The sequence below is a fragment of the Plecotus auritus genome, assembly GCF_963455305.1.
Source record: "Plecotus auritus genome assembly, chromosome: 2".
Taxonomy (NCBI): domain Eukaryota; kingdom Metazoa; phylum Chordata; class Mammalia; order Chiroptera; family Vespertilionidae; genus Plecotus; species Plecotus auritus.
The window spans coordinates 173012391-173024962 of record NC_137771.1 but is presented as its reverse complement, the minus strand read 5'-3'; the positions used below and the strand labels follow the sequence as shown (position 1 = coordinate 173024962).

The following is a 12572-nucleotide window of genomic DNA, read 5'->3' as shown; positions in this document are numbered from 1 at the left end:
TCAGGAAACATCAGCATCTCCACAGAGCGACCACACTGAGAGCACTGACACCACTAAGCAACCACCCGCCAGCACCATCACAGAAATGAGCACATCAACTCCTTCATCTTCTCCAAGTGGCAGTATTTTGACTTCAGGTGTTCCTCAGACAACATCCCATTCAGGTGAGACAACAACTTCATCCGATTCTAGCGTCAGCAGCACACCTCTGACAACCTCAGGAACCGTGCCAGCACCAAGCTCGCCATACACCACTGTGGGAACAACAAAGGACATGGCAGCCGCTGTAACTACAACTTCTACTGAAATCACCTCAGAATCTCCACAGACAACTGAAGTAGGTGGACAAACAGCAGCGCCCTCTTTGAGCCCCTCAACTCAGGAAACATCAGCATCTCCACAGAGCGACCACACTGAGAGCACTGACACCACCAAACAACCACAAGCCAGCACCATCACAGACATGAGCACATCAACTCCTTCATCTTCTCCAAGTGGCAGTATTTTGACTTCAGGTGTTCCTCAGACAACATCCCATTCAGGTGAGACAACAACTTCATCCGATTCCAGCGTCAGCAGCACACCTCTGACAACCTCAGGAACCGTGCCAGCACCAAGCTTGCCATACACCACTGTGGGAACAACGAAGTACATGGCAGCCGCTGTAACTACAACTTCTACTGAAATCACCTCAGAATCTCCACAGACAACTGAAGTAGGTGGACAAACAGCAGCGCCCTCTTTGAGCCCCTCAACTCAGAAAACATCAGCATCTCCACAGAGCGACCACACTGAGAGCACTGACACCACCAAACAACCACAAGCCAGCACCATCACAGAAATGAGCACATCAACTCCTTCATCTTCTCCAAGTGGCAATATTTTGACTTCAGGCGTTCCTCAAACAACATCCCATTCAGGTGAGACAACAACTTCATCCGATTCTAGCGTCAGCAGCACACCTCTGACAACCTCAGGAACCGTGCCAGCACCAAGCTCGCCAGACACCACTGTGGGAACAACGAAGGACATGGCAGCCTCTGTAACTACAACTTCTACTGAAATCACCTCAGAATCTCCACAGACAACTGAAGTAGGTGGACAAACAGCAGCGCCCTCTTTGAGCCCCTCAACTCAGGAAACATCAGCATCTCCACAGAGCGACCACACTGAGAGCACTGACACCACCAAACAACCACAAGCCAGCACCATCACAGAAATGAGCACATCAACTCCTTCATCTTCTCCAAGTGGCAGTATTTTGACTTCAGGTGTTCCTCAGACAACATCCCATTCAGGTGAGACAACAACTTCATCTGATTCTAGCGTCAGCAGCACACCTCTGACAACCTCAGGAACCGTGCCAGCACCAAGCTCGCCAGACACCACTGTGGGAACAACGCAGGACATGGCAGCCTCTGTAACTACAACTTCTACAGGAGTCACCTCAGAATCTCCACAGACAACTGAAGTAGGTGGACAAACAGCAGCGCCCTCTTTGAGCCCCTCAACTCAGAAAACATCAGCATCTCCACAGAGCGACCACACTGAGAGCACTGACACCACTAAGCAACCACCCGCCAGCACCATCACAGAAATGAGCACATCAACTCCTTCATCTTCTCCAAGTGGCAGTATTTTGACTTCAGGTTTTCCTCAGACAACATCCCATTCAGGTGAGACAACAACTTCATCCGATTCTAGTGTCAGCAGCACACCTCTGACAACCTCAGGAACCGTGCCAGCACCAAGCTCGCCAGACACCACTGTGGGAACAACGAAGGACATGGCAGCCTCTGTAACTACAACTTCTACTGAAATCACCTCAGAATCTCCACAGACAAGTGAAGTAGGTGGACAAACAGCAGCGCCCTCTTTGAGCCCCTCAACTCAGGAAACATCAGCATCTCCACAGAGCGACCACACTGAGAGCACTGACACCACCAAACAACCACAAGCCAGCACCATCACAGAAATGAGCACATCAACTCCTTCATCTTCTCCAAGTGGCAGTATTTTGACTTCAGGTGTTCCTCAGACAACATCCCATTCAGGTGAGACAACAACTTCATCTGATTCTAGCGTCAGCAGCACACCTCTGACAACCTCAGGAACCGTGCCAGCACCAAGCTCGGCAGACACCACTGTGGGAACAACGAAGGACATGGCAGCCTCTGTAACTACAACTTCTACAGGAGTCACCTCAGAATCTCCACAGACAACTGAAGTAGGTGGACAAACAGCAGCGCCCTCTTTGAGCCCCTCAACTCAGGAAACATCAGCATCTCCACAGAGCGACCACACTGAGAGCACTGACACCACTAAGCAACCACCCGCCAGCACCATCACAGAAATGAGCACATCAACTCCTTCATCTTCTCCAAGTGGCAGTATTTTGACTTCAGGTGTTCCTCAGACAACATCCCATTCAGGTGAGACAACAACTTCATCCGATTCTAGCGTCAGCAGCACACCTCTGACAACCTCAGGAACCGTGCCAGCACCAAGCTCGCCATACACCACTGTGGGAACAACAAAGGACATGGCAGCCGCTGTAACTACAACTTCTACTGAAATCACCTCAGAATCTCCACAGACAACTGAAGTAGGTGGACAAACAGCAGCGCCCTCTTTGAGCCCCTCAACTCAGGAAACATCAGCATCTCCACAGAGCGACCACACTGAGAGCACTGACACCACCAAACAACCACAAGCCAGCACCATCACAGACATGAGCACATCAACTCCTTCATCTTCTCCAAGTGGCAGTATTTTGACTTCAGGTGTTCCTCAGACAACATCCCATTCAGGTGAGACAACAACTTCATCTGATTCTAGCGTCAGCAGCACACCTCTGACAACCTCAGGAACCGTGCCAGCACCAAGCTCGCCAGACACCACTGTGGGAACAACGCAGGACATGGCAGCCTCTGTAACTACAACTTCTACAGGAGTCACCTCAGAATCTCCACAGACAACTGAAGTACGTGGACAAACAGCAGCACCCTCTTTGAGCCCCTCAACTCAGAAAACATCAGCATCTCCACAGAGCGACCACACTGAGAGCACTGACACCACTAAGCAACCACCCGCCAGCACCATCACAGAAATGAGCACATCAACTCCTTCATCTTCTCCAAGTGGCAGTATTTTGACTTCAGGTGTTCCTCAGACAACATCCCATTCAGGTGAGACAACAACTTCATCCGATTCTAGCGTCAGCAGCACACCTCTGACAACCTCAGGAACCGTGCCAGCACCAAGCTCGCCATACACCACTGTGGGAACAACGAAGGACATGGCAGCCGCTGTAACTACAACTTCTACTGAAATGACCTCAGAATCTCCACAGACAACTGAAGTAGGTGGACAAACAGCAGCGCCCTCTTTGTGCCCCTCAACTCAGGAAACATCAGCATCTCCACAGAGCGACCACACTGAGAGCACTGACACCACCACACAACCACAAGCCAGCACCATCACAGAAATGAGCACATCAACTCCTTCATCTTCTCCAAGTGGCAGTATTTTGACTTCAGGTGTTCCTCAGACAACATCCCATTCAGGTGAGACAACAACTTCATCCGATTCTAGTGTCAGCAGCACACCTCTGACAACCTCAGGAACCGTGCCAGCACCAAGCTCGCCAGACACCACTGTGGGAACAACGAAGGACATGGCAGCCTCTGTAACTACAACTTCTACAGGAGTCACCTCAGAATCTCCACAGACAACTGAAGTAGGTGGACAAACAGCAGCGCCCTCTTTGAGCCCCTCAACTCAGAAAACATCAGCATCTCCACAGAGCGACCACACTGAGAGCACTGACACCACCAAACAACCACAAGCCAGCACCATCACAGAAATGAGCACATCAACTCCTTCATCTTCTCCAAGTGGCAGTATTTTGACTTCAGGTTTTCCTCAGACAACATCCCATTCAGGTGAGACAACAACTTCATCCGATTCTAGCGTCAGCAGCACACCTCTGACAACCTCAGGAACCGTGCCAGCACCAAGCTCGCCAGACACCACTGTGGGAACAACGCAGGACATGGCAGCCTCTGTAACTACAACTTCTACTGAAATCACCTCAGAATCTCCACAGACAAGTGAAGTAGGTGGACAAACAGCAGCGCCCTCTTTGAGCCCCTCAACTCAGGAAACATCAGCATCTCCACAGAGCGACCACACTGAGAGCACTGACACCACCAAACAACCACAAGCCAGCACCATCACAGAAATGAGCACATCAACTCCTTCATCTTCTCCAAGTGGCAGTATTTTGACTTCAGGTGTTCCTCAGACAACATCCCATTCAGGTGAGACAACAACTTCATCTGATTCTAGCGTCAGCAGCACACCTCTGACAACCTCAGGAACCGTGCCAGCACCAAGCTCGCCAGACACCACTGTGGGAACAACGAAGGACATGGCAGCCTCTGTAACTACAACTTCTACAGGAGTCACCTCAGAATCTCCACAGACAACTGAAGTAGGTGGACAAACAGCAGCGCCCTCTTTGAGCCCCTCAACTCAGGAAACATCAGCATCTCCACAGAGTGACCACACTGAGAGCACTGACACCACTAAGCAACCACCCGCCAGCACCATCACAGAAATGAGCACATCAACTCCTTCATCTTCTCCAAGTGGCAGTATTTTGACTTCAGGTGTTCCTCAGACAACATCCCATTCAGGTGAGACAACAACTTCATCCGATTCTAGCGTCAGCAGCACACCTCTGACAACCTCAGGAACCGTGCCAGCACCAAGCTCGCCAGACACCACTGTGGGAACAACGAAGGACATGGCAGCCTCTGTAACTACAACTTCTACTGAAATCACCTCAGAATCTCCACAGACAACTGAAGTAGGTGGACAAACAGCAGCACCCTCTTTGAGCCCCTCAACTCAGAAAACATCAGCATCTCCACAGAGCGACCACACTGAGAGCACTGACACCACTAAGCAACCACCCGCCAGCACCATCACAGAAATGAGCACATCAACTCCTTCATCTTCTCCAAGTGGCAGTATTTTGACTTCAGGTGTTCCTCAGACAACATCCCATTCAGGTGAGACAACAACTTCATCCGATTCTAGCGTCAGCAGCACACCTCTGACAACCTCAGGAACCGTGCCAGCACCAAGCTCGCCATACACCACTGTGGGAACAACGAAGGACATAGCAGCCGCTGTAACTACAACTTCTACTGAAATCACCTCAGAATCTCCACAGACAACTGAAGTAGGTGGACAAACAGCAGCGCCCTCTTTGAGCCCCTCAACTCAGGAAACATCAGCATCTCCACAGAGCGACCACACTGAGAGCACTGACACCACCAAACAACCACAAGCCAGCACCATCACAGAAATGAGCACATCAACTCCTTCATCTTCTCCAAGTGGCAGTATTTTGACTTCAGGTGTTCCTCAGACAACATCCCATTCAGGTGAGACAACAACTTCATCTGATTCTAGCGTCAGCAGCACACCTCTGACAACTTCAGGAACCGTGCCAGCACCAAGCTCGCCAGACACCACTGTGGGAACAACGCAGGAGATGGCAGCCTCTGTAACTACAACTTCTACAGGAGTCACCTCAGAATCTCCACAGACAACTGAAGTAGGTGGACAAACAGCAGCGCCCTCTTTGAGCCCCTCAACTCAGAAAACATCAGCATCTCCACAGAGCGACCACACTGAGAGCACTGACACCACTAAGCAACCACCCGCCAGCACCATCACAGAAATGAGCACATCAACTCCTTCATCTTCTCCAAGTGGCAGTATTTTGACTTCAGGTTTTCCTCAGACAACATCCCATTCAGGTGAGACAACAACTTCATCCGATTCTAGTGTCAGCAGCACACCTCTGACAACCTCAGGAACCGTGCCAGCACCAAGCTCGCCAGACACCACTGTGGGAACAACGCAGGACATGGCAGCCTCTGTAACTACAACTTCTACTGAAATCACCTCAGAATCTCCACAGATAACTGAAGTAGGTGGACAAACAGCAGCGCCCTCTTTGAGCCCCTCAACTCAGGAAACATCAGCATCTCCACAGAGCGACCACACTGAGAGCACTGACACCACCAAACAACCACAAGCCAGCACCATCACAGAAATGAGCACATCAACTCCTTCATCTTCTCCAAGTGGCAGTATTTTGACTTCAGGTGTTCCTCAGACAACATCCCATTCAGGTGAGACAACAACTTCATCTGATTCTAGCGTCAGCAGCACACCTCTGACAACCTCAGGAACCGTGCCAGCACCAAGCTCGCCAGACACCACTGTGGGAACAACGAAGGACATGGCAGCCTCTGTAACTACAACTTCTACAGGAGTCACCTCAGAATCTCCACAGACAACTGAAGTAGGTGGACAAACAGCAGCGCCCTCTTTGAGCCCCTCAACTCAGGAAACATCAGCATCTCCACAGAGCGACCACACTGAGAGCACTGACACCACTAAGCAACCACCCGCCAGCACCATCACAGAAATGAGCACATCAACTCCTTCATCTTCTCCAAGTGGCAGTATTTTGACTCCAGGTGTTCCTCAGACAACATCCCATTCAGGTGAGACAACAACTTCATCTGATTCTAGCGTCAGCAGCACACCTCTGACAACCTCAGGAACCGTGCCAGCACCAAGCTCGCCAGACACCACTGTGGGAACAACGAAGGACATGGCAGCCTCTGTAACTACAACTTCTACTGAAATCACCTCAGAATCTCCACAGACAACTGAAGTAGGTGGACAAACAGCAGCACCCTCTTTGAGCCCCTCAACTCAGAAAACATCAGCATCTCCACAGAGCGACCACACTGAGAGCACTGACACCACTAAGCAACCACCCGCCAGCACCATCACAGAAATGAGCACATCAACTCCTTCATCTTCTCCAAGTGGCAGTATTTTGACTCCAGGTGTTCCTCAGACAACATCCCATTCAGGTGAGACAACAACTTCATCTGATTCTAGCGTCAGCAGCACACCTCTGACAACCTCAGGAACCGTGCCAGCACCAAGCTCGCCAGACACCACTGTGGGAACAACGAAGGACATGGCAGCCTCTGTAACTACAACTTCTACAGGAGTCACCTCAGAATCTCCACAGACAACTGAAGTAGGTGGACAAACAGCAGCGCCCTCTTTGAGCCCCTCAACTCAGGAAACATCAGCATCTCCACAGAGCGACCACACTGAGAGCACTGACACCACCAAACAACCACAAGCCAGCACCATCACAGACATGAGCACATCAACTCCTTCATCTTCTCCAAGTGGCAGTATTTTGACTTCAGGTGTTCCTCAGACAACATCCCATTCAGGTGAGACAACAACTTCATCTGATTCTAGCGTCAGCAGCACACCTCTGACAACCTCAGGAACCGTGCCAGCACCAAGCTCGCCAGACACCACTGTGGGAACAACGAAGGACATGGCAGCCTCTGTAACTACAACTTCTACAGGAGTCACCTCAGAATCTCCACAGACAACTGAAGTAGGTGGACAAACAGCAGCGCCCTCTTTGAGCCCCTCAACTCAGGAAACATCAGCATCTCCACAGAGTGACCACACTGAGAGCACTGACACCACTAAGCAACCACCCGCCAGCACCATCACAGAAATGAGCACATCAACTCCTTCATCTTCTCCAAGTGGCAGTATTTTGACTTCAGGTGTTCCTCAGACAACATCCCATTCAGGTGAGACAACAACTTCATCCGATTCTAGCGTCAGCAGCACACCTCTGACAACCTCAGGAACCGTGCCAGCACCAAGCTCGCCAGACACCACTGTGGGAACAACGAAGGACATGGCAGCCTCTGTAACTACAACTTCTACTGAAATCACCTCAGAATCTCCACAGACAACTGAAGTAGGTGGACAAACAGCAGCACCCTCTTTGAGCCCCTCAACTCAGAAAACATCAGCATCTCCACAGAGCGACCACACTGAGAGCACTGACACCACTAAGCAACCACCCGCCAGCACCATCACAGAAATGAGCACATCAACTCCTTCATCTTCTCCAAGTGGCAGTATTTTGACTTCAGGTTTTCCTCAGACAACATCCCATTCAGGTGAGACAACAACTTCATCCGATTCTAGTGTCAGCAGCACACCTCTGACAACCTCAGGAACCGTGCCAGCACCAAGCTCGCCAGACACCACTGTGGGAACAACGAAGGACATGGCAGCCTCTGTAACTACAACTTCTACAGGAGTCACCTCAGAATCTCCACAGACAACTGAAGTAGGTGGACAAACAGCAGCGCCCTCTTTGAGCCCCTCAACTCAGGAAACATCAGCATCTCCACAGAGCGACCACACTGAGAGCACTGACACCACCAAACAACCACAAGCCAGCACCATCACAGAAATGAGCACATCAACTCCTTCATCTTCTCCAAGTGGCAGTATTTTGACTTCAGGTGTTCCTCAGACAACATCCCATTCAGGTGAGACAACAACTTCATCTGATTCTAGCGTCAGCAGCACACCTCTGACAACCTCAGGAACCGTGCCAGCACCAAGCTCGCCAGACACCACTGTGGGAACAACGAAGGACATGGCAGCCTCTGTAACTACAACTTCTACAGGAGTCACCTCAGAATCTCCACAGACAACTGAAGTAGGTGGACAAACAGCAGCGCCCTCTTTGAGCCCCTCAACTCAGGAAACATCAGCATCTCCACAGAGCGACCACACTGAGAGCACTGACACCACTAAGCAACCACCCGCCAGCACCATCACAGAAATGAGCACATCAACTCCTTCATCTTCTCCAAGTGGCAGTATTTTGACTCCAGGTGTTCCTCAGACAACATCCCATTCAGGTGAGACAACAACTTCATCCGATTCTAGCGTCAGCAGCACACCTCTGACAACCTCAGGAACCGTGCCAGCACCAAGCTCGCCAGACACCACTGTGGGAACAACGAAGGACATGGCAGCCTCTGTAACTACAACTTCTACAGGAGTCACCTCAGAATCCCCACAGACTACTGAAGTAGGTGGGCAAACAGCAGCGCCCTCTTTGAGCCCCTCAACTCAGGAAACATCAGCATCTCCACAGAGCGACCACACTGAGAGCACTGACACCACCAAACAACCACAAGCCAGCACCATCACAGAAATGAGCATATCAACCCTTTCACCTTCACCAAGTAGAAATATTCCTACATCAGCTCTACCTCAGAATACGTCCCATTCAGGTGAGACAACCAGTTCAGCTCCTTGTATTGTCATGCCCCATTTCTCACCTTGAAAAAAATGATGCCAGCTCCAACCTCAACAGACTCCACTGTATTGAAAACAAGGACATTTCTCTCTATTACTACTGCTTCTATTTCAGTCACCTGATTTGTTGTTTGTTACAACTTAAATAGACAACCAATAGCACTGTATTCCAGCACCTCTACCCAGGAAACATCAACTTTCTTCAGAACCACAGGACAGAGAGCACCGAGTTTCCCAGACTCTCATCAACCTGCATCATTATAGCAATTAACTCATCACTTTTCTTATTCTTACCAATCAGGCACAATCCTGCAGTATTTGTTTTTGAGGCAACATCTCCTTTAAGTGAAACATCACTTCAGTTTCTTCCTGTGTCAGCCACACTCTTCTGACATCAAAAATTATGACAATACCTTCCTTAGCAGAAACCACTGTAGGAAAATCAGAGCCAATGTCATTGTCTATAGCCTTAACTTCTACTCCTGTCACCTCTCTTTCTCCTTTCACTACCTTGTCCACAAGTGGACAAGTTCTGGCAACACCCTCAAGCTCAGTCATTCATGAAATCATGACTACATAGGTCATTCCCACTGTAGTTTCTGTCAGTAACTCCCTGAGAAATATCATGCAAGTCCCAACAGCCTCAGTAAGCAAGTCAAGCACCTCCACCCCTGAGCATCCTGTAATGTTTTAAAGGGTAGCCTCTACTACCAAACCTACTACAAGGCCAACATATATGAGTTCTACAAATAGTTGTAATAGCGTAGCTGGATCCACACTGACATTTTCTTTTCCACACTGATTTTTTCATCTCCACCTATATAACCTACCCTTCAATCAAGACCACTCCTGATACTTCTTCAGCACCTAAGTATTCTACGAGTACATTGCCTATACCACAGCCATCGATAGGCTCTACTTTCTTTGATTCTATTTCTTCTAGTAATGTGTACAAAATTCAGACCATATTCAGTTTCTATACTTCAACCGGTAATTCTTCATTCTCTCAATCAGCCCCTGACCCTGCAGTCACCTGGAGCTCCACCACCATATTCACAGGTCATCCCACACCTTTGTCTGGTACCAGTACTTTCCCACCATCCACAGCATTCTCAAGTTCAACTGTGAAGACTGAGACATCAGGTAGGTGGAGACTAAAGTTTCTCAGTCTCTTACAGTGGCTGCATTGGCTCAATTTGGCCTAGAGGAGCACTTGAGAGAAAATGGTGAGTTAACATTACCAGTCTAGGATTGAGGTCAGGTCCACAGGAGGGTAAAGTGAATGGGGGTGTGGTGGGTGACAATCCCCTCTGCCCTAGCAGACAACTGCTTATCTGCAGAGAATGGTTTGAGTATGACCAGAAGAGAGACAAGGTGGTTTCTAGTTGTCTCTTCCAGCTCCTAAAGTCTGTGACTTTTTTTTTGACTCTGCTACTGTCTGACTGTAAGACCCACTCCAGTCTTCTCTTCCTGCATGCCAGGAACAATCACAACTTCACTGATGACAGACAGTCAGAAAAGCACAGCAACATCACTACTCTCAACAACTATCCAGAGCCTTACAACCTCAACTCCCAGCACACGCCCAACAACTACCCCAGTCCTTATGAAGCCTGAGAAAGGTGAGTTATGCCATAGATCTGGGACCTTTCGACCCTGGGATGGAGAGGATTGAGCTAGATGTGGAGCTTGTAGTTGTGGCAGATGGACTGGATCTACCAATAAGGGCCCTTGTGGTTATTTCTGTGGATATCTCCACTGCCCCTTCTGGGCCATGGGAAGTCGAGCTACTCCCCATATCTCCTTTAAATGGTGATGTCACTGAATGCTTAGTCTCAGCCTGCTTGCTCACAGACTGCTCTTTCATGTCAGAAGGGCCTCATGAGGGACAATGAGACAGCATCAGAGTTAGGTGCCAAGGGTTGGCTTTGCACATGGCACTGTGGTAGGTAGTGAAGACAAAAATGATCAAGGTGCTGTTCAGCAAGAGACAAATATGCTGCCTCAGTAGGTGCAATTGAGGAATAATCCCAGGGTATTAGGCACTCGCAATGAAAGGCCCCTAAGGAATGTGTTTGGAGGGGGGGGGGGGAGGGGGCGTTTCAAGGTGAAGAGGAGGTTTCTACAAAGAATTAATAGGAACTGGGGAAGAAGAAACACTCCAAGCCAGCAGGAAGACATTGGAACAAAGATGTAGACATGAGAAGTAGTCTCAATATAGCAAGGGGAGGAGATTCCCAAAACATTTGGGATTGCTGGAAGTAAGGTGAAGAGTGTTGAAAAGTGAGGCTGTGATGTAAGGGAAGCTTGTATATAACAGGGTCCAGGGAGGAGGTAGCTAGATTTGCATTTATGGATGTTGGCTGGGATGGAGGATGAATTTGCAGGAGGCCAGGAGAGCAGTGTAGAGACTGCTGTGTATTCTAAGCAAGACTGAGTGAGTATGGAAAGAAGGAGACCCATTTGAGAAATGTTTAGGACAAAGTTTCTCAAACTACCCAAGAACCTCTAAGGAGTTCTAGGACAAATTCTAGGGGGTCTTCAAGTTTATCTAGAGAAATACCATCTTAGGAAACAAGTCTCAGTCTATGAAATGGTCTTTCAATTACTCCTCTTCACTGCCTTGGAGGAGTTTTGTCTTTTCACCCTTAAAAGAATTATGAGTGCCATAACAAATGCAGAATAATGTGCTGGTATGCTGACAGCAGGACCTGATTTTTCCAAATTGGGGAAGGATGATAGTACGAGTTAAAGTGGAAAAATGAGGAGATGGGTTAAATGCAAGTGGAAAGGGGGAGAAGGGAGGATTTGATGACTCCCTGTCAGGGAACCAAGGACAGGGTAGAGGATCAGCTGGGGATCCCAGTCAGTCCGAGAGAACTTCCTGCTCTTCTTTGTTCTGTCCCAGGTGTTTCCCTCTTCCCCTATGGCCTACATGTTCAAGACCAGGAGTTTGTGAGGAGGAGGGTGGACTTCACCTCGCCACTCTTCAAGCCCCAGATTGGCTTCCCTCTTGGCTCCACTCTCCGAAATTTCCTCTACGTGAGTCCCAGGCTGCAGCCCAAATGGCAGGATCTGTGACCTGTGTTCCCAAGGCCCTGCTTCCCTCTCCAGGGCTCCGAGATGGCCCAGTGACTGTGACTGTGATCCTGATGGAAAAGAAGGGAGAATGAAAGCAACACTGTTAGGCTCCTACTGTATTCCTGCCTCTGGCTTAGTTTGCATTCACAATCTTACTATCAGAGTGTTAGCCAAGAGAGACATGAATCTAGGCAAGGCTTGCCTTCCCACATAAATAAAAGTGTCTATCT

The 12572-nt window shown here is 49.3% G+C and overlaps 1 protein-coding gene across 1 annotated transcript in view; it reads left to right on the top strand.

Annotated features, from left to right (window-relative positions):
* MUC4 (mucin 4, cell surface associated) overlaps nucleotides 1–12572 on the top strand; it is a gene marked incomplete at both ends in the record, with an annotated part of 71470 nt that overhangs the window by 29226 nt on the left and 29672 nt on the right. The window contains one exon of the mRNA XM_080654690.1: nucleotides 12170–12303. Coding sequence (XP_080510816.1) covers nucleotides 12170–12303 — 134 coding nt within the window. The remainder of the gene's footprint in view (nucleotides 1–12169; nucleotides 12304–12572) is intronic.